The sequence below is a fragment of the Peromyscus californicus genome, unplaced genomic scaffold (assembly GCF_007827085.1).
Source record: "Peromyscus californicus insignis strain IS unplaced genomic scaffold, ASM782708v3 Scaffold_96__1_contigs__length_156587, whole genome shotgun sequence".
NCBI classification, from domain to species: Eukaryota; Metazoa; Chordata; class Mammalia; order Rodentia; family Cricetidae; genus Peromyscus; species Peromyscus californicus.
The window spans coordinates 30,883-51,417 of NW_026294613.1; the positions used below are offsets into that span (position 1 = coordinate 30,883).

Here is a 20,535-nt window from a genome sequence, read left to right on the forward strand (position 1 = left end):
AGTCAATTCCATGTCAATTCTTGCATGTCTGTATCTAAAGTATGTGGTGTCTTCAGCAATAGGGCATATCTTTAATTTCTGGGAAGCAACAAGATGAGTGTCCCCAGTTTATATGTTTGTGAGCTTATTTTGGATTCCCCTGAAAAATGACTTAGAGAAAGGTTTCTCATGCCTGATATTGAGATTCTTGTAAGATGGTTTGTGTATCTTAGGGAATTGGTATCATGCCAAAAGTGCAATTTATTTAACATTTATATGTAAACACATACTCAATTAGTTATTTCATACATGTATTTCTAATTTTACTTTTTATTAAATCTTTCTTCCAAATACTATATTTTTATCATATTTTCCCCTCTGTAAATGACTCCTCAATCCTCCACACATATCATTGAATCCAATTTCCTATTTTTCTTATCTCTCTTAAACAAAACAAAGCATAAATGGAAATCTTAACAAATAAGCAAAACAAATGAATGAAACAATGTCCGAAGAAAGAAAATAAAAAGAAGCCCCCTGCCCCAAACACACAATATAAAAACCCATGAAATATATCTTGTATGGCCAACTACAACAAAATGCATGACAATTCCTGGGAGTGTGGTTGAAATAACCATTGAAACACCATTCTAGAAAATGTTGTCTCTTTTGCAAAAGGCAAGAACTGCAAACTATTTCTTGTTTAGGGATGGTGTGTGAGTCCCTGTCTACTTGTTAGTACTGTGATATTTTTTGGCTGGCGCCACTGCAGATTTTGTATGTTTCCAACACTGTTGTGATTTCATGTGATTGTCTATTCCTGTCGATTTCTAGTTTATAATGCTTACATGAAGACGTCCACTACCTCTGCCTCTTTAAATATTTCCACATCTTTTCCCGTATAGATCCCTCAGGCTTGAGGGTTGGGATTTCTCTATAGTACCAGTTGCTGAGGTGATATTCCAGTGGACAACACTTACTTCTGTCATCAAATATGAAAAAGTCTACCTGGTGCCCAAGTAGAAGCCTTTCCCTTACTATCATACAAGTTGCTAGAAAGTACTCTTCAGGATACCACATAGAAAAATAGGTGGAAATAAAGACTAACAGGGTTTATTTATGAATGATTCCTCCCATTCAACATATACATTTAGAATAAAGCAATCAATCCTTCTACAAAACCCTCCCAACCTAAGGCCCAGGGAACATTGAAGAAGGAAGGAAAGATCTTGAGAGCCTTAAGATGAGGGAGATTACTGTGAGAATATGTGTACTATAAAGAGTAGAATGTATATAGTAAAGTCTCACCCACATTACCAACAAAATGTGTTCAATAAGGATGACATTATGAAACTTGATAAACTGGATGGGAAAATGATGAAAGCTGAGAATGGAAGAGGGAGTCACTCCAAGGAAATGGAACAGAGATATTTTAAGTGTCATCTAAAAATCTTAAAACTAGGAATGGGTCAGTAAAGTGATTTATCCCTGAACTTTTGAAGAGAATTTAAATCTGGTCTCATGAAAATAACATAACATTTTGGGACAAAGATGCACCCTAACAACCCTGCACTGGAGGCCAAGATGGAGAGGACCTCCACAGCCACCATGACCTTCCCCTTGGTGCTGTGGTAGACAGGGAAGAAGGTGACCCACACACTGCAGAACACCAGCATGCTGAAGGTCAGGAATTTAGCTTCATTGAATCTGTCAGGAAGATTCCGGGCCAAGAAAGCCACAGTGAAGCTCCCCAGAGCCAAGGAGCCCAAGTATCCCAAGACAAAATGGAATGCAATAGCTGAGCCTTTGCTGCACACAATGATAATCTGTCCATGCTCAGAGTGTGTATCTGTGTCAATAAAGGGAGGGGCCGTGACCAGCCAGATTCCACAGAGAATGAGTTGGATCAAGGTACAGATGGGAATGACAAATTTAGGTGCCCCTGATACCAGTATCCCTCTCATTCTTTTTCCTGGAGTCGTGAGCTTGAAGGCCAAGACAACCGTAATAGTCTTGGCCAAGACTGTAGACACAGCCACTGTGAAAAAGACTCCAAATGTAGTCTGCTGAAGGATGCAGGTGACTATGTGGGGATGCCCAATGAAGAGCAATGAGCAGAGGAAACAGATTGTGATGGAGATCAGTAGGATGTAGCTGAGAATGCAGTTATTGGCCTTCACTATGGGAGTGTTATTATACTTCACAAAAGCACCAAGAACAAGAGCTGTGAGGGCAGAGAAGCACAGGGACATGCAGGCCAGAGTCATCCCCAAAGGGTCTTCATAAGCTAGAAAGGAGACATGTCTTTGCAGGCAGCGTGTGTGCTCTGGGTTGGAATACTGATCCTCTGGACAGTGAACACACTGCTCCATATCTGCAGAAGGAAATTAAAAATTCTATCATTATAGTCTTAATCTTTTATTGTCTGTATTAATCAGAGGATACCTCAATAACTGTTTTTGTCTTCATTGATAATTTTTTCCTTGTTGCTATAGGGAGCAGCGAGGACAGGCTGCTCTGTAGCAATCCATCCTTGGTGATGGAAATCACCACCTTTACCATAAAGGGAACAGAGTAGCTTCTTATTCCCATTTATCAACTTTCATATTTATGCAAGTTTTTAAAATAAGAAAAATACTTGTTTTCTTAGGGCTTATAAGTGGTAATAAAAACAGCTCAGATTGGTTAATTCTCAAACATTATACTTATTATCTACAGATCTTTGTACTGTGAATGTGTGGTGGATAAAGTGATAGAGGCTTCTATATGCTCAGAGATGTGATTGCTTGGTCACTAGGAAATGGACATATTTGAAAAAATTAAAATATGCGTTCTTATTGTAGTAGGTTTGACCTTGTTGGGAGAAGTGTGTCACTGAAGATGGGCTTTCATTTTTTCAAAAGCTCAAGCATACCTCAGTGCCTCTTTCTTCATGCTCCTGAGGATCTGCATGTAGAACACTCATCTTCTCCAGAACTGTGTCTCTCTCTGTTCTGACATATTCCCTGTCATTATGACAATGGATTAAAACTGTAAGCAAGCCCCAATTAAATGCTTTATTCGTAAGTCTTGTCATGGTTATGGTGTCTCTTCACTGTAATATAACACATACGAAGACAAAAATAATAGGGAAAAGTGAAATATTACTGTGACAGGCCCAGACATGCTTCTAGTTGCCAAAATGTGGTCTTTGGAACTAGGGATTAGGAAAGCAGTTGAATGCTTTAAGTAAGGCTTCATGGGCCATGCTATTGGGATCATGGATAGCAGTCCTGTGGGATATTTGAACAGTAGGAACCTCTGAAACACAAGCAGGTTCATAGGCATAAAAATTAGTAAAATGGCTCAGAGACTGTTCCTTTAATATTTTGACTAAGAGTGTGGTTCCTATTTGTTCTGGTCCAAAAATATATCTGAGGCCAAACTGAAGAGTTTTGAATTAGGAAAATTGAGGAGATTTTAAGACAGTCTAGTGCTGTCTTGCTGGGGATGCTGTGAATGTGTTGCTCTGATTGATTGATAAATAAAACACTGATTTGCCAGTAGCCAGGCAGAAAGTATAGGATAGGTGGGACAAGCAGAGAAGAGAATTGTGGGAAGTGGAAGACTGAGTCAGGAGATGCCATCCTGCCATCCAGGAAGCAACATGTAAAGTCAACAGGTAAAGCCATAGAACATGTGGCAACATGCAGATTAACAGAAATGGGTTAATTGAAGATATAAGAACTGGATAACAAGGAGCCTGCCACAGCCAAACAGTTTATAAGTAATATAAGTCTCTATGTGTTTACTTGGCTGAGGGACTGGTGAGTGATAGACATTTGTCCTGACTATGGGCCAGACAAGACCAGGAAAACTTGAGCAACATTCACTTCCTTATGTGGTTATTAATTGTCACTCTTAATCAAATCCATAGTGAAAAGGAGCTAGGTGAGCATGGAAAATACTAAATAAATGGTTTGAGAAGAAAAGGAGCCCCAGGAAGTGTAATGCAGGTAATTCCAGAGCTTAAAGAGATAAAATATTTCAAGGAAAGCCTGTTGCAAAATGGAATAAAGGAAATGACAACATCAAGGTAAGAATGCACTGAGCTAAGCTTCCAACTTGTGAAATGAAATACATTAGGTTTTGGTGAAAGAAATCATTAAAAATAAAAATCAGGTAAAACTGTATTTGAACATCCTAATAAGCAGAAAACATTGGAAGATTTGGTCACATGGTTCTGGCTTTGAGCAAAGGATAGAAGAAGGCAGGTGTGGAACCTCCATCCATAGCTAAGTAAGGTCACTAGGACAGGTATTTGTCCAATGTGTCCCTACATGGAGGCCAAAAGATGCCTTTGAGAGAAGCAGGGAAGGTGAAGCACAGATTTCATTGGAGATCCCAAGGTGTTGGACATGCCAGAGTCATGAGGCACCTGCCAAGATACTTGCAGACAGGGTGGTGAACCAGCCCAAGAGAGAGTAGTTTGTTACAATCAACAAAACAGAAAGGTATTGGCAATCTGAAGAGTGCTTTAAAATAGACACGGAGATGCAGAATTTGGAGATTGCCCTTCTGGACTTTGGACGAAATGCATTTTAAATTATGATGTGCCTATGAGCCTAGGGGGACCAGAGACCATTATATAGGATTTTGAGTGAGAATGACCCCCACAGGCTCCTCGATTATTATGCATGTTCTCCAGGGAGAGGCATGATTGAAAAGGATTAAGTGATTTATTCTTGTGTGAGTACCTGTGACATTTTTGGAGGAAGTGTGTCATTGATGATGGGCTTTGGTTTCTGAGTAAACACAAGTAGCCCCAGTGTCTCTCTCTTCCTTCTGCCTGAGAATCTGGAAAGAGAACACTCAGCTACTTCTCCAGAACCATATCTACCTGTGTGCGGCCGGGCTCCTTGTAATTACAATAGACTGAACCTCTGATAGTGTCTGTGAGACACAATTAAATGCTTTTCTCAAAAAATAATATTCATGCTCATGGTGCCTCTTCACAGCAATAGAACACTGACTAAGACAGCATGCCCAGATCACAAAGGCAGTGGATACAATGCTATGTATGTGCATTTTGCTTGTACCGTTGGTCTGTATCTTCATACAGAGTCAATAATTGACAGTTCTCTCAGATACACACTGTTTGCATAAATCAATGTTTCCATTAAAGAAAGTTGTACTCTCATGCACCAAAATGCCCTTAGTTTTAAGTTTATAACATCAACATTTAATATAAATATTTGGACAAAAGGACATGTACTTTTTCTACTATGTTTTATTCCAAAGATGTCTGGTATGTGGATATCTATAATTTCACATTTACTTTGGTTCTTGCCACTATTCATCAATGTATTAGAAAAAATCCAAACAACTCATCAATTTTGAATATGTTACAACATAAAAATTTAGATATTTTTAACATTGTATTTAAAATTCATCCATACATATAGTGTATTTGGATTTAATCTACCTTCCTAGGCTTTTTGCTATTGACTTGAGAATTGAGTAGACATGTCACTGTGTTTCAAGTGAGGCTAGTGCTGGTAATGAAAGGAGAAATGAAAGGGACATAATTAATTTTAAACTAAAAAAGATTTAAATTAAATATATGCTTATGTTTACATGGTATGCATAAATGTGCACATGTGATTTTGTGAGTGACTTTTGCATGTTAGTATAAGCACACATGCATCTGTGCATGTATTTGCAGTTCAGAAGACAATCATCAGGTGTTTTTCTTCAGTTCCCTCTCTTTTAGAAAGTCTCTTTTTGTTCCCAACTGCACTTTCCAACCTAGATAAGATGCAAGATTATGGCTACTCTGAAAACTTTTCTTATTTCTTGGTAGGATGTGATTGCTGAAGAATACTATCACATCTTGGGGTGTATTCTTGGGAACTGAATACTCAACCTAATCATTCCACAGTAATTGCTTTGCTCTGTAAGCTATTCCTCAAGGTCTCAAATATATTTCATTAAATACAAGAGTCTGAAACTCTCTCTGGTCCTCATCAGTGATAAGCTGTGTGCCTGGTGGACAATAATGTGGACTGGCTGATTCTGTTTTAAATTCATTTCAGATCTTGCCCCGGACTTTCCTTTTGGAACACAGGTGAGTGCCCTTCCTTGCCCCAGACCCCATCGCTGGGCACCAGCCACTCCAGGGAGGACCTGCCCAACTTGGCCCCAGGTTCTGGCCACCGGGCAGGTTCCCTGCTAGCCCCACCAGGAAGGATCCCCTTCTCCAAGACCCCTGGCAGACCCTGCAGTCTCCACGCCCTGCCCCCACGCCCATCCGCCTGAGCCCCATGCCTCTTCCGGGGACTTAGAGGCCGGCCCCCAGCTCCCATCTTGCTCCGGACTTCCCTTTTGGAACGCTGGTCTGTCTGAACCAAGTGTGCGGATAAGACCAAGAACGAACCACAAGGAGATGGTCAGATGTCAAGGCAGAAACATATACAACAAAATGAATAGCAATACAGCATCACCAGGCCCTAGCCCTCCTCCAACACCTAGACCTGAACATCAGAAATTGGAAGAAGCAGAAGAAAACAGCCTTATGAATGACATCATGAAGAAGCTAGAGGCTTGTGTAGAGGAAAAGACAAAAAAATGTGAAGAACGCTGTAAACAACTAGAGGAAAGGGCAAACAAATTAGAAGAAATCAAAAAAGTCCTGGAAGAAAACAATAAAGTACTGAGAGAAAATCAAGAAAAATCAATAAACAAATGAAGGAAACAGTCCAAGACCTGAAAAGGGAAATAGAAAAAATGAAGAAGACACAAACAGAGGGAATGCTGGAAATAGAAAATCTGAGTAAATGATTGGGAACTTCAGATGCAAGTATAATCAACAGAATGCAAGAGATGGAAGAAAGGATCTCTAGCGTTGAAGATACAGTAGAACAAATAAATTCATCAGTCAAAGAAAACACTAAAGCCAACAAAGTCATGAACCAAAATGTCCAAGAAATTTGGGACACCATGAAAACACCAAACCTAAGAATAATAGGGGTCGAAGAAGGAGAAGAATACCAACTCAAGGGCACAGAAAATATATTCAACAAGATCATAGAAGAAAACTTTCCCAACTTAAAGAAGGAAATGCCTATGATGATACAAGAAGCTTATAGAACACCAAACAGACTAGACCCCCCAAAAAAGTCCCCTCGCCACATAATAGTTAAACAACTAAACGTACAGAATAAAGAAAGAATATTAAGAGCAGCAAAGGAAAAAGGCCAAGTGACATATAAAGACAAACCCATCAGAATAACACCCGATTTCTCAATGGAGACTTTGAAAGCCAGAAGAACCTGGACAGATGTAATGCAGACACTAAGAGACCATGGATGTCAGCCTAGACTAATATACCCAGCAAAACTTTCAATCACCATAGATGGAGTGAACAAGACATTCCATGACAAAGCCAGATTTAAACAATACTTATCCACAAACCCAGCCCTACAGAAAGCACTAGAAGGAAAATTCCAACCTAAGGAAGTCAGATACACTCTTGAAAACACAGGCAACAGATAAAGTCACAGCAGTAACCCCAACGTATAGAAGTACACACACATCACCACCAAAAAATAACAGGAATGAACAATCACTGGTCATTAATTTCCCTCAATATCAATGGACTTAATTCACCTATAAAAAGACATAGGCTTACAGAATGGATATGAAAGCAGGACCCATCTTTCTGCTGCATACAAGAAACACATCTCAAATTCAAAGATAGACACTACCTAAAAATAAAAGGCTGGGAAAAGACTTTCCAATCAAACGGTCTTAAGAAACAAGCGGGTATAGCCATCCTGATATCCAGCAAAATAGACTTCAAACTAAAATCAATCAAAAGAGATCAAGAAGGGCATTACATACTCATCACAGGAAAGATCCACCAAGATGAAGTCTCAATTCTGAATATTTATGCCCCAAACACAAGGGCACCCACATATGTAAAAGAAACATTACTAAAGCTTAAATCACATATAAAATCCCACACATTAATAGTGGGAGACCTCAACACCCCACTTTCACCACTGGACAGATCTCCCAAATTGAAACTTAACAGAGAAATAAAGGACTTAACTGATGTCATGACTCAAATGGACTTAATTGATATCTACAGAACATTCCATCCTAACAAAAAAGAATATACCTTCTTCTCAGCACCCCATGGAACCTTCTCTAAAATTGACCACATACTTGGCCACAAAAACAAATCCAAACAGATACAAAACAATTGGAATAACCTCCTGTGTTCTATCAGACCACCATGGTCTAAAGTTGGATTTCAACAACAACAAAAACTACAGAAAACCTACAATCTCATGGAAACTGAATAATACCCAACTGAATCACCAATGGGTTAAGGAAGAAATAAAGAAAGAAATTAAAGATTTCCTAGAGATCAATGAAAATGAAGACACCACATATCCAAATTTATGGGACACTATGAAAGCAGTACTAAGAGGGAAATCCATAGCACTAAATGCCCACATAAATAAGTTGGAGAAAACTCACACTAGAGACTTAACAGCATACCTGAAAGCTCTAGAACAAGAAGAAGCACAGTCTCCCAGGAAAAATAGACGCCAGGAAATTATCAAAGTGAGAGCTGAAATCAATAAAATAGAAACAAAGAGAACAATACAAAAATTAATGAAACAAAGAGTTGGTTCTTTGAGAAAATCAACAAGATAGACAAGCCCTTATCCAAACTAACCAAAAGACAGAGAGAGAGCATCCAAATCAACAAAATCAGAAATGAAAAGGGGGACATAACAACAGACATTGAGGAAATCCAGAGAATCATCAGGTCATACTTCAAAAACCTCTATTCGACAAAACTGGAAAACCTAAAAGAAATGGATAACTTTCTGGATAGGTACCACATACCTAAGTTAAATCAAGACCAGATAAACTATTTAAATAGTCCAATAACCCCTAATGAAATAGAAACAGTCATTAAAAGTCTCCCAACCAAAAAAAGCCCAGGACCAGATGGTTTCAGTGCAGAATTCTACCAGATCTTCAAAGAAGAGTTAATACCAATACTCTCTAAATTGTTCCACACAATAGAAACAGAAGGAACATTACCAAACTCCTTCTATGAGGCTACAATTACCCTAATTCCTAAACCAAACAAGGATACAACAAAGAAAGAGAACTACAGACCGATCTCCCTCATGAACATTGATGCAAAAATACTCAATAAAATACTGGCAAACAGACTCCAAGAACACATCAAAACAATTATCCACCATGATCAAGTAGGATTCATTCCAGGGATGCAAGGGTGCTTCAACATACGAAAGTCCGTCAATGTAATACACCATATAAACAAACTCAAAGAAAAAAACCATATGATCATCTCACTGAATGCAGAAAAGGCATTTGACAAAATCCAACATCCCTTCATGATAAAGGTATTGGAGCGATCAGGAATACAGGGAACATACCTAAACATAATAAAGGCAATTTACAGCAAGCCAACAGCCAACATCAAATAAAATGGAGAGAAACTCAAAGCAATTCCACTAAAATCAGGAACGAGGCAAGGCTGTCCGCTCTCCCCATACTTATTCAATATAGTACTTGAAGTTCTAGCCAGAGCAATAAGACAACATAAGGAGATTAAGGGGATACAAATTGGAAAGGAAGAAGTCAAGCTTTCCCTATTTGCAGATGACATGATAGTATACTTGAGCGACCCCAAAGATTCCACCAAGGAACTGATAAAGCTTATAAACACCTTCAGCAACATAGCAGGATACAAGATCAACTCAAAAAAATCAGTAGCCCTCCTATATACAATGGACAAAGAAGTGGAGAAGGAAATCAGAGATACATCACCCTTTACTATAGCCACAAATGACATAAAAATACCTTGGGGTAACACTAACCAAGCAAGTGAAGGACCTATATGACAAGAACTTTAAGTCTCTGAAAAAAGAAATTGAAGAAGATGTCAGAAAATGGAAAGATCTCCCATGCTCATGGATAGGCAGGACTAACATAGTAAAAATGGCAATCTTACCAAAAGCAATCTACAGATTCAATGCAATCCACATCAAAATACCAACACAATTCTTCACAGACCTGGAAAGAATAATACTCAACTTCATATGGAAAAACAAAAAACCCAGGATAGCCAAAGGAATCCTGTACAATAACACAACTTCTGGAGGCATCACGATCCCTGACTTCACGCTCTACTATGGAGCTACAGTAATAAAAACAGCTTGGTACTGGCATAAAAACCGACATGTGGACCAATGGAATTGAATTGAAGACCCTGACATTAATCTGCACACCTATGAACATATAATTTTTGACAAAGAAGCCAAAAGTGCACAATGGAAAAAAGAAAGCATCTTCAACAAATGGTGCTGGCAAAACTGGATATCAACATGTAGAAGGCTGCAAATAGATCCATATCTAACACCGTGCACAAAACTTAAGTCCAAGTGGATCAAGGACCTCAACATAAATCCAGCTACTCTGAACCTGCTAGAAGAGAAAGTAGGAAGTAGTCTTGAATGCATTGGCATAGGAGACCACTTCCTAAATAGAACACCAGTAGCACAGACACTGAGAGAAACAATCAATCAATGGGACCTCTTGAAACTGAGAAGCTTTTGTAGAGCAAAGGATATGGTCAACAAGGCAAAGCGACAGCCTACAGAATGGGAAAAGATCTTCACCAACCCCACATCTGACAGAGGTCTGATATCCAGAATATATAAGGAACTCAAGAAATTAGACATCAAAATGCCCAACAGTCCAATTAAGAAATGGACTATAGAACTAAACAGAGAATTCTCAACAGAGGAAACTCAAATGGCCGAAAGACATTTAAGGAATTGCTCAACATCCCTAATCATCAGGGAAATGCAAATCAAAACAACTCTGAGATACCACCTTACGCCTGTCAGAATGGCTAAGATCAAAAACACTGAAGACACCTTATGCTGGAGAGGATGTGGAGCTAGGGGAACTCTCCTCCACTGCTGGTGGGAATGCAAGCTTGTACAACCACTTTGGAAATCAATATGGTGCTTTCTTAGAAAATTGGAAATCCATCTCCCCCAAGATCCAGCTATACCACTCTTGGGCATATACCCAAGGAATGCTCAACCACACCATAAGAGCACTTGTTCAGCTATGTTCATATCAGCATTGTTTGTAATAGCCAGAACATGGAAACAACCTAGATGCCCTTCAACTGAAGAATGGATAAACAAAATGTGGTACATATACACAATGGAATACTACTCAGCAGAGAAAAACAATGACATCATGAGGTTTGCAGACAAATGGATGGATCTAGAAAAAATCATCCTGAGTGAGGTAACCCAGACTCAGAAAGACAAACATGGTATGTACTCACTCATAGCAGGATACTAGACATGAAACAAGAATGACTTGTCTGCTACTCACATCACCAGGGAGGCTACCTGGAAAACAGGACCCCAAGAATGACACAGGGATCACCCAATGACAGAGAAATGGAATGAGATCTACATGAACAGCCTGGACATGAGTGGGGTAATGAAAGGCGAGGGTCGAGGGAAAGAGAGCTTGGGGGAGCGGGAGATCCCAGCTGGATCAACAACAGAGAGGGAGAACAAGGAATAGGAGACCATGGTAAATGAAGACCACATGAGAATAGGAAGAAGCAAAGTGCTAGAGAGGCCCACAGAAATCCACAAAGATACCCACACAACAGACTGCCGGCAATGGTCGAGAGACAGCCCGAACTGACCTACTCTGGTGATGGGATGGCCAAACACCCTAATTGTTGTGCTAGAAACCTCATCCAACTACTGAGGGATCTGGATGCAGAGATCCATGACTAGGCCCTGGGTGGATCTCTGGGAGTCCAATTAACGAGAATGAGGAGGGTTTATATGAGCGAGAATTGTTGAGACCAAGGTTGGATAAAGCACAGGGACAAATAGCCAAATGAATGGAAACACATGAACTATGAACCAATGGCTGAGGGGTCCCCACTGGATCAGGCCCTCCGAATGGGTGAGACAGTTGATTGGCTTGATCTGTTTGGGAGGCATCCAGGCAGTGGGACCAGATCTTGTGCTCATTGCATGAGTTGGCTGTTTGAAACCTGGGGCCTATGCAGGATTGTTTGGCTCGGCCTGGGAGGAGGGGACTAGACCTACCTGGACTAAGTCTACCAGGTTGACCTCAGTCTGTGGGGAAGGCTTTGCCCTGGAGGAGATGGGAATGGGGTGGGGGAGTTGGGGTGAAGGTGAGGGAGATGGGAGGGGGGAGAACAAGGGAATCCGTGGCTGATATGTAGAACTGAATTGTATTGCAAAATAAATTAAAATAAATTAAAAAAAATAGTCACATAATATAACTTTTACATAAGGACACAGAACTCCCCCTAATATGGAATCTCATAGTCTTTTCTGAATATCAAGGCCTAATGTAGATCTCTGCATCACTCTCATTTAAATTTTCAGTTTTACAAACATAGGACAAATTTTAAGTAGCCCTTATGATTGAATTTAAGGTTTTACTGAGAATAAAATCATTAAGATTTTTGTTAAGCTGAAATGAATGTGAGCCATTTGTTTTTAATTTGTGCAAAAATAGTAGTCCATTGTGTATCTATCAGTAGAAGATACTTCATCCGTGCATTCAGAATGAAAGACCTCTGTATCATTTAAGTTGATGTATAGTACCATCATGTTATATTATGCACATAGATTTTTTTCTGTGAGTATTTTGTGAATTTTTCTTTCTTAGTAATGTTTTAACATTTTTATAATCAAATATTATCTTTTAATAAAACTACCAAGATTTCTTTATAAACTAAAAAAAAAATCAATTCATACAAATGGTGAAGGAAGATGAGATATATGGATAGCAATACTGTGTTCAAAGGATTCTTGTACAATAAATTACAAAACATTTCTGGTTTTCATTAAATATTTTTTTGGAGTGAGGGACTCTTCTGCCAACCAGTGAGTCCTGCCTCTAGGATCTAGGCCCTTGGACACAGCCAGTCCTGGGAACCCTTACCCACCTCTGCCCCAGTTGCAGTCTAGCAGAGAAAGCTCCTCCATGGGACCCCCTCAAAACCCCCCATTAGACCCTGCAATTTACAAGACCCCCACCCTACCCCAATACCCATCTGCCTGTGACATAAGTAACTTCCTGAGACACAGAAACCAAAGTGCCATCTCTCATTGGACCAAGAGTGGCTTCCTGAGACACAGAATCTGTCAGCTCTGACTGGACGAAGAGCCCTGATAAAACCAGGAGTGGCTCCCTGATTCACAGAATCACCTAGCTTGGATTGGACCAAGAGCAGCTCCCTGAGATACAGAATCTGTCAACTCCAATTAGACCAAGAGCTAAGTTTAAGACAGAGACACAGAGTGGACCATAGCAGCTCACTTAGACACAGGCACCACTTGCACCTGTTGGAGGAAGAGAAGGGCAGACGTGAGTGCAAAAATACATATAACAACATAAATAACAATATGGCATCACCAGAACCTAGCTCTTCTACAACAGCAAGACCTGAACATCACAATGTAGCAGAGGCAGAAGAAAGTAACCTTAAAGATAATTCATGAAGATACTAGAGGCCTTTAAAGAGCAAATAAAAAATTTCCTTAAAAATTGAGGAAAACACAAACAAAAAATGTGAAGAAATCAATAATCCCCTTAAAGAAACCTAAGAAAACCATGAAAAAAATTAATCATGTGAAGGAAACTGTTGAAGACTCATCCTGAGTGAGGTCACCCAGACTCAGGACAAACATGGTATGTTCTCACTCATAAGTGGATACTAGATGTAAAGGAAATGATAACTGTATACCACAGCTCCAGAGAAGCTAACTAACAAGAAAGACCCAAAGAGGGATGCATGGATCACCCTAGGAGAGGGGAATAGTTGAGATTTCCATGAGTGAACTGGGGGTGAGTTGTGGCAATAAAGGATAGGGTATGGGGGATGAGAACATAAGAGAATGGGATGGTCAAGCTGGAAAAGTGATGGAGAGAGAATGCAATGAAAGAGATACCATGATAGAGGGAAATGTCATGGGGATAGAGAGAAAGTGGGTACAAGAGAAGTTGCCAGGAATCCACAAAGATGACCCCTGCTTGGACAACTAGAAATAGTGGTGAGGGTGCTTGAACTGGTCTGCTCTAGTAATCTGTTATCATAGAGTCTTCATCCAGTAACTGATGGAAGCCTATACAGAGATCCACAGCCAAGCACCAGGCAGTGCTCCAGGAATCCAGTCAAAGAGAGATAATAGGGATTCTATGAGCAGTGACATCAAGACCATGATGGGGAAACATGCAGGGATGTCCAAACCAAACTTGTGGAAACTCATGAAAGTGGGATCAATGACTGTGGAGCCTGCATGGGATTGGACTATGCTCTCTGCATCATGACACAGTTGTGTAGCTTGATCTGCTTTGAGGCCCCCTGGAGGAAGGACAGAAACCATCTGATACATGAGAGGCCATTTTGGAGCTCACTAACTATAATAGGACACCTCGTGAAGCCTTGAGCCAGGGGAAGGGATTGGACTTGCCTCTACTGGATGTGCTTACCCGTGGGAGGCCTTCCCTTCTTGTTGTATGGAATGGAGTTAAGTTGGGGGGGAAGGCTGAAGGAGGGAAGAGAGGGATCTCTGATTGGTGTGTAAAATTACTGCAAAATTTTTATTGAAAAAAGATTTTTTTTGGAAAATATAGATTGTGTAACCTTCATTGTGTGAGCAAGATGTGTTTTTTGAGGAAGACAGTTCAATTTCCTCCCAGAGTTCATATTATGGTTGATATCAGAGAAATCATTCTATTAAAATCACATATTTTATGTCTTCACTTTTCTTCAAGGACTTTTCTATTTTTAAAAGGAGAAGATATTCCATTTCAGCAATGTCTTCTGCACATAAACACATACCAGTCTCATTGGAAACCTCATGCTCTGGGCACCAGGCACAGTCAAAGCAGCAGTCTGCTGCGTGTTCTTGATGAAATTTCCTGAATCCAGGAGTGCATGTCACACTGCATGTAGAAGCCGGAAGCTGAAACGAACAAAGTAACAGACACAGGTTTCAAATATTCTTCTATTATCACACATTACATATCATATTCAGGTATCTGAGCATTTTCTATATACTTGCAATGAAGTTGAAGGACCTACAATAATTATTACATTAAGTCACATTGTATGTATCAAGTTTGATTGTAGAGATTAGAAATTGTGTCTTCCCTGATCAAAATGATCCAAAAGGCATGCTTAGGAGGCATGCATTGCTCCCAAAGGGTTTAAAATCAAAATTAAGGATGATGAATTGGGTGGGGAAGAAGACAGAGTGGGATTATATAGAGTCACAGAATGAAAAAAACTGGGCATGTGGTAGGAGTCTCTCACAGGCTTAAAATTTTATGTTAAATGAAAGTTTGGGATTTAGAAATATGTTTCTGGAAACAATTGCATTCTATCCTTGATTAAGCTATAAAGATGTTGACACAGAATCACAAAACTTAATGGTTTCTATCTAGTTATAAAATTTTAATGATCTACATATTGTGTTTTTATTTTGTATATCTGTTTCTGTGGTATGAGGTGAATTGAAATACAACTCTTGGTGTCTATGGATCCCCAAAGGATTGTATCACCATGACCTGGACATATTGGAAGTTGCGAAACATCTAAAACAGAGCTGTGTGAACTGAGCTTGGGCCCTTCCCAAGAGCAGAGACTGTTGTTAACCATCAAGCCATCACTCTGATCCCACACATTTTTGTAGCACAGATGTACTGCAAGGAATGAAAATGATTGTGTACACACCAGTGTTGCTCCCATGGTCTGCTCTAAGTCTTCAGAAATGTGCAGTTGTTGGCTCTGTGGGAAATAGGAGGAATAACCTCCTAGTTTCACCTTTAATCCAAAGCCTTGTGGGAAATTCCAAATGTTGTATATGTCATAGTCTGCACACAGTTTTCCTCTCAGATTCATGCCCACCAGCTCTCCAATAGGGTTAGTAAATACCCTCTTCTTCAGCAAAGAAGCCATCTAAGTGAGACACATCATTAAATGATTACCTATGCTTACCCAGTAAGGCAAAGTGACATTGTGAATGACACGTAATATTCAATGTGTTCCAGAAAAGACAAGAATATTGATGATATTCTATCTAGTTAATATAAGATATCTCATGTATAATTACATTTTGTTACACTTCATATGCATTTTCATGGTGCAAATAGAAGAAATGTTATCAAATAACAACATAGTGAAAGAGATCTGAACATTTGTTATTTGCATGGAAACTGTCCAAAGGGATGATTTTACTTAAGTGTGTGTGGGTTAATTTGAGTATGTGTGTGTAGCAAAAATTATTTTTAAAAAGAGACAAGTTGTGTAATTAAGCAGTGAGAGGACTGGAATGCATATCAGGCAAATATATTATACATATAAGAGATAAAAGTAAAATTATTAACACCAAGCAGTCCTTATTATTTGTCAACATTGATACTTCATATAAATAATTATTTATGACATTTATTAATACATATTTTGTGTCTCTAGAAAGAAATTCTATTTTAGTTGTCACTTTAGGATTTAATGATAACATTTTCAGTGACTATTTCCAATATTAAACTCATTTGTTAAAATGTTGAGATACATTCTCACAAAAATAACTACTTCACATACAAATAGTTGTTATCCATTGAGTGTTAATCTTGTGAAGTCAATTTGTTGACATAAAATATTTATATTAGGGAGATTTGATAAATCTTTGTATTGGTAGAACAGTCCATGACAAGTTCATATGAACACTTGTGGGGCCATTTAGAAATATAATGACTTAAGAATGATGGGAAGTAAGAAAATTTACCTGATGACAGTCACGGAATATTCCTCTGAGTCCAGCTATAGGTTGAGAATCTACTAGTTGATAAACAATTTCATGGTAGGTGTGGGCAACAGCATACACAGCATTGTATAAATTGTAACCTTCTGCACTCATGACCATGTCAAATTTGTGTTGTGATAACCACTCTACTGTAGTGTTGAATAAATAATAATTCATTGAGCTAAAGTTGGTCTCAGAGATTGAACAGTTAAAATAATTCCACTTTGTTCTCATCTGAGAAATGTCTACTGGATATTTGGAAATGTTCACTATTTGCATAAAATGCCTAAATTTGGAAACCTTACCACAGTGCTGTGCAAAAGTGACAGTCCCTTGGAAGGGGTTAAGGCTGAAATCTCTCTTACTTTTGGTGACATCCCAATGTGAGGTGGTGACCCAGATTCTCTGTACACCTAAATAGCCCCACCTTCTGAAGCTGACTTCTAGGGTAGAGTTCATTTCACCATAAATAATAACAACCTTTGCTGATGATGCCATGATTTGTTTGTCACATATTCCAGCCCTTGCTGTGTACAATTGCATGTTATCTGGGATCACATTCACAAAAGCTAAGCAGACTCCATTTCTTTGCATCTCTTCTCTTAAGTCTGAGAGAAACTGAATCCCCTGGTCATCATCTGAGACAACCAGCACTACCCAGGTCCATGTAAAATAAAGCATCAAAGAGACCATGGCCTTGGGCAAACATGTATCCTTGTGTGCTATCTGGTAGACATAGGGAAATAGGACATTATCATTCAGGAGAGGATGAAATGGTCCAAAGAAAATCTGAAGGATAAAAATCAAAGAAAGCAATGTGAGGAATATAATAGGCAGAAACTTCATTCATAGATATGAGTTGTATTACTCACCTTCCAGACCTCCTGCAGAAGACAGCTAGATAAACCTGTCAATGTTGAGTTGGATTCTAGAATATTTATGACAAGTCTGAATGTTCAACAAAAGTTTTGCATTTCTGCCCCCCACCAATTCATTTATTTTTGTAATACAAAGAAATGTTGGTGACATACCAAAAAGTGATTTCTTAATCCTTTAGAAGATATAGATTGGCACACACCAACTCATGTTGCCCATTCATTCTCTGTGGAAGCTTGGGATTGGCATAGAGAAGCTGCTATCTCTAATTTGTACCACTCTTTCTCACCTTTGGTGATGTGATAATGGTTGTCATTTTTATAGAGGTACTCCATGATGGTCCTATAAGTGACACATCACATAAAGAATTTCCACACTTATAATTAGGAATTATTGAAAAATTTGCTTGTGGTGAATATTTTAAATCAATTACTTTCGTTGTATTAGAACACAGGCCAACAATGATGGAAAATAGCAAAGACATGTTGGGTAAAAGATAAGGGTTCCTGTTGATCTCTTCAGTAGCAAAAATCAATGCCAGAAAAAACTCCAATTTCTCTGTCGGTACTCTAAAAATGACACAAGAGCATCATAGAGGATATTACAAATATGAAATGTTCAAAGCCAATGAAATAAACCTTTTTTCTATGCCCCCTCTAAATTTGTATATTAATTCTGTATTTCTTCATGTCAGGGTATTGAAAAAGTGATCTTTAAAGATGAAAATATTTCCAGAACTCATCTAAATAGATCATTCTGAGATAACAGTTTTCTCTTTGTGAAAATACATAAGGGGCTTTTGTGATCCCTGAATGCCATCTACAGGCCTAGACATTCAGTCTGCTCTACATTTGTTTTGTGATTGTCATTCTCTAGAGAAACATGAAAAAAAAAACAATTACATGAAACATATATCTACAGAATGGCACTTTATCCTTAATTTGTTAAAGGATAACTAAAGAAGGATTAAAGTTGACCAGATTTTATTAATTAAAATTTTCATTCATGTGTAAAAGTGTCTTGACCATATTGAGTATATCAAAAATCACACAATAGATCCTGGCCTTCAATCCAATGTAGATGTCTCCAGCTCTTCCCAAGCTCATGCTGTAACTAGGAATTAAAAGAGATCAAGTGTATACAAATAAAAAAGGAAGAAGTCAAACTATTAATATTTGCAGAGGTTATTATAGCATATATAAGTGACCCTAAAATCCTATCAGGGAACTGCTACAGCTGATAATCACATTCAGTGTTGTGCATAAATACAAGATTAACTCAAATACATCACATGTCCTCTTATATATGAATGATCAATGGGCTGAAAAAACAATCAGAAAAACAAGCCCATTGACAATAGCCACAAATTTAAAAAAAAAACACATATGGGTATAACTCTAACTAAGCAAATGAAAGTCCTGCATGACAAAATCTTCAAGTATTTGAAGAAAGAAAGAGAAAGAAATATAAGAAGATGGAAAGATCTCCCATGCTCAGGAATTGGTAGAGTTAACATAGTTAAAATGTCAATCTTACCAAAATCCATATATAGATTCAAAGCAATTCCCATCACATTCCAATGCAATTCTTTACAGATCTTGAAAAAAAATGCTCAATATCAAATGGAAAAAAAAAACCAAAACAGGATAGATAAACAATTCTCTACAATAAAATGACCCCATAGTTAACATTGTCTCTGATTTCAAGCTCACGACAAAGCTATAACAATAAAACCACAGGTAATACAGGGTATTAGGATAAAAACAGAGAGTTTATCCAATGGGATTAAGTGGAAGGTCCAGATATTAAACGAAAAACTGATGGACACCTGGTTTTTGAAAAGGTAACCAAAATTATACAAAGGAAAATAGAAAGCATCTCAAAAAAGTGGTGCTGACATAACAGTGTGTCAACATGTAGATGAATGCAAATAGATCCATATCTGTCACCATGCACAAAACTCAAGTCCATGAGGATGAAAGAACTCAATATAAAACAACTTACACTGAACCTGATAGAAAAGAAAGTTGCAAAGAGCCTTGAGCGCATGGCCAGGTGACATGTTCTTGAACACAATACCAATATTGCAAGCTCTAAGATTGAAAATTAATAAATGGTACCTCATGAAATTGAACAGCTTTTGTAAGGCAAAGAGAACCATCAATAGGGCCAAATGGCAGCCTACAAAATAGGAAAAGGTCTTCAACAACCCCCACATCAGACAAAATATAAAAAACTGATTTCCAAATATATAATGAGTTGATTTCCAAAGCATATAATGAACTGAACTAGACATCAACAAACAAAATTATCCAATTAAAAATGGAGGACAAATCTAAACAGAGAATGTAAGTAAATTGGTTGCAACAACTCTGGGTTTAGTCCCAGATTTTAGCAGCAAAACGTGAATTGAAACTCTGGGAAAGGTGTCCTGACTACCTGGGGAGTCAGGCAACACCTGGAGATGCTCGGAATAGCTCTGATGGCTGAACTGCTGATGGCTGAACTGCAAGGAGACAGTTCAGCCCTGGAAGGTGAGGTATCCTGGACACCTGGAGTTGCTGAGAACAACAGATCTGCCATGAAGGTTTCTTGGACACCTGGAGCTGTTGTGCAGAGCTCTGACTGATGAAACTGCAAAGAAGCAGCCAAACCCTGGAAGGGACAATTTTTCTGACTTCTCAAGAAAGTCATGCCTGGAACTGTTTCAGCAGGCAAGGGTATCCTGACTATTTGGGAAAGTCAAAGTATAAATGGTGTG

General features: G+C 38.7%; 1 protein-coding gene across 3 annotated transcripts in view; it reads right to left on the reverse strand.

The window, feature by feature from the left end:
- Positions 1 to 1,448: 1,448 nt before the first annotated feature.
- Positions 1,449 to 20,535, reverse strand: part of LOC128105039 (vomeronasal type-2 receptor 116-like) — a 29,109-nt gene continuing 10,022 nt past the window's right edge. The window contains exons 2-7 of one of the 3 annotated variants that reach the window (XM_052729858.1): positions 18,064 to 18,343; positions 16,881 to 17,687; positions 15,830 to 16,054; positions 14,936 to 15,059; positions 10,492 to 10,494; positions 1,449 to 2,353 (exon numbers count right to left, since the gene is read on the reverse strand). In XM_052729858.1, coding sequence (XP_052585818.1) covers positions 1,449 to 2,353; positions 10,492 to 10,494; positions 14,936 to 15,059; positions 15,830 to 16,054; positions 16,881 to 17,687; positions 18,064 to 18,343 — 2,344 coding nt within the window. Of the gene's footprint in view, positions 2,354 to 10,491; positions 10,495 to 11,749; positions 11,753 to 14,935; positions 15,070 to 15,829; positions 16,055 to 16,880; positions 17,688 to 18,063; positions 18,344 to 20,535 lie in introns of all 3 variants that reach the window. The other 2 variants (XM_052729859.1, XM_052729857.1) reach the window with 2 other exon arrangements.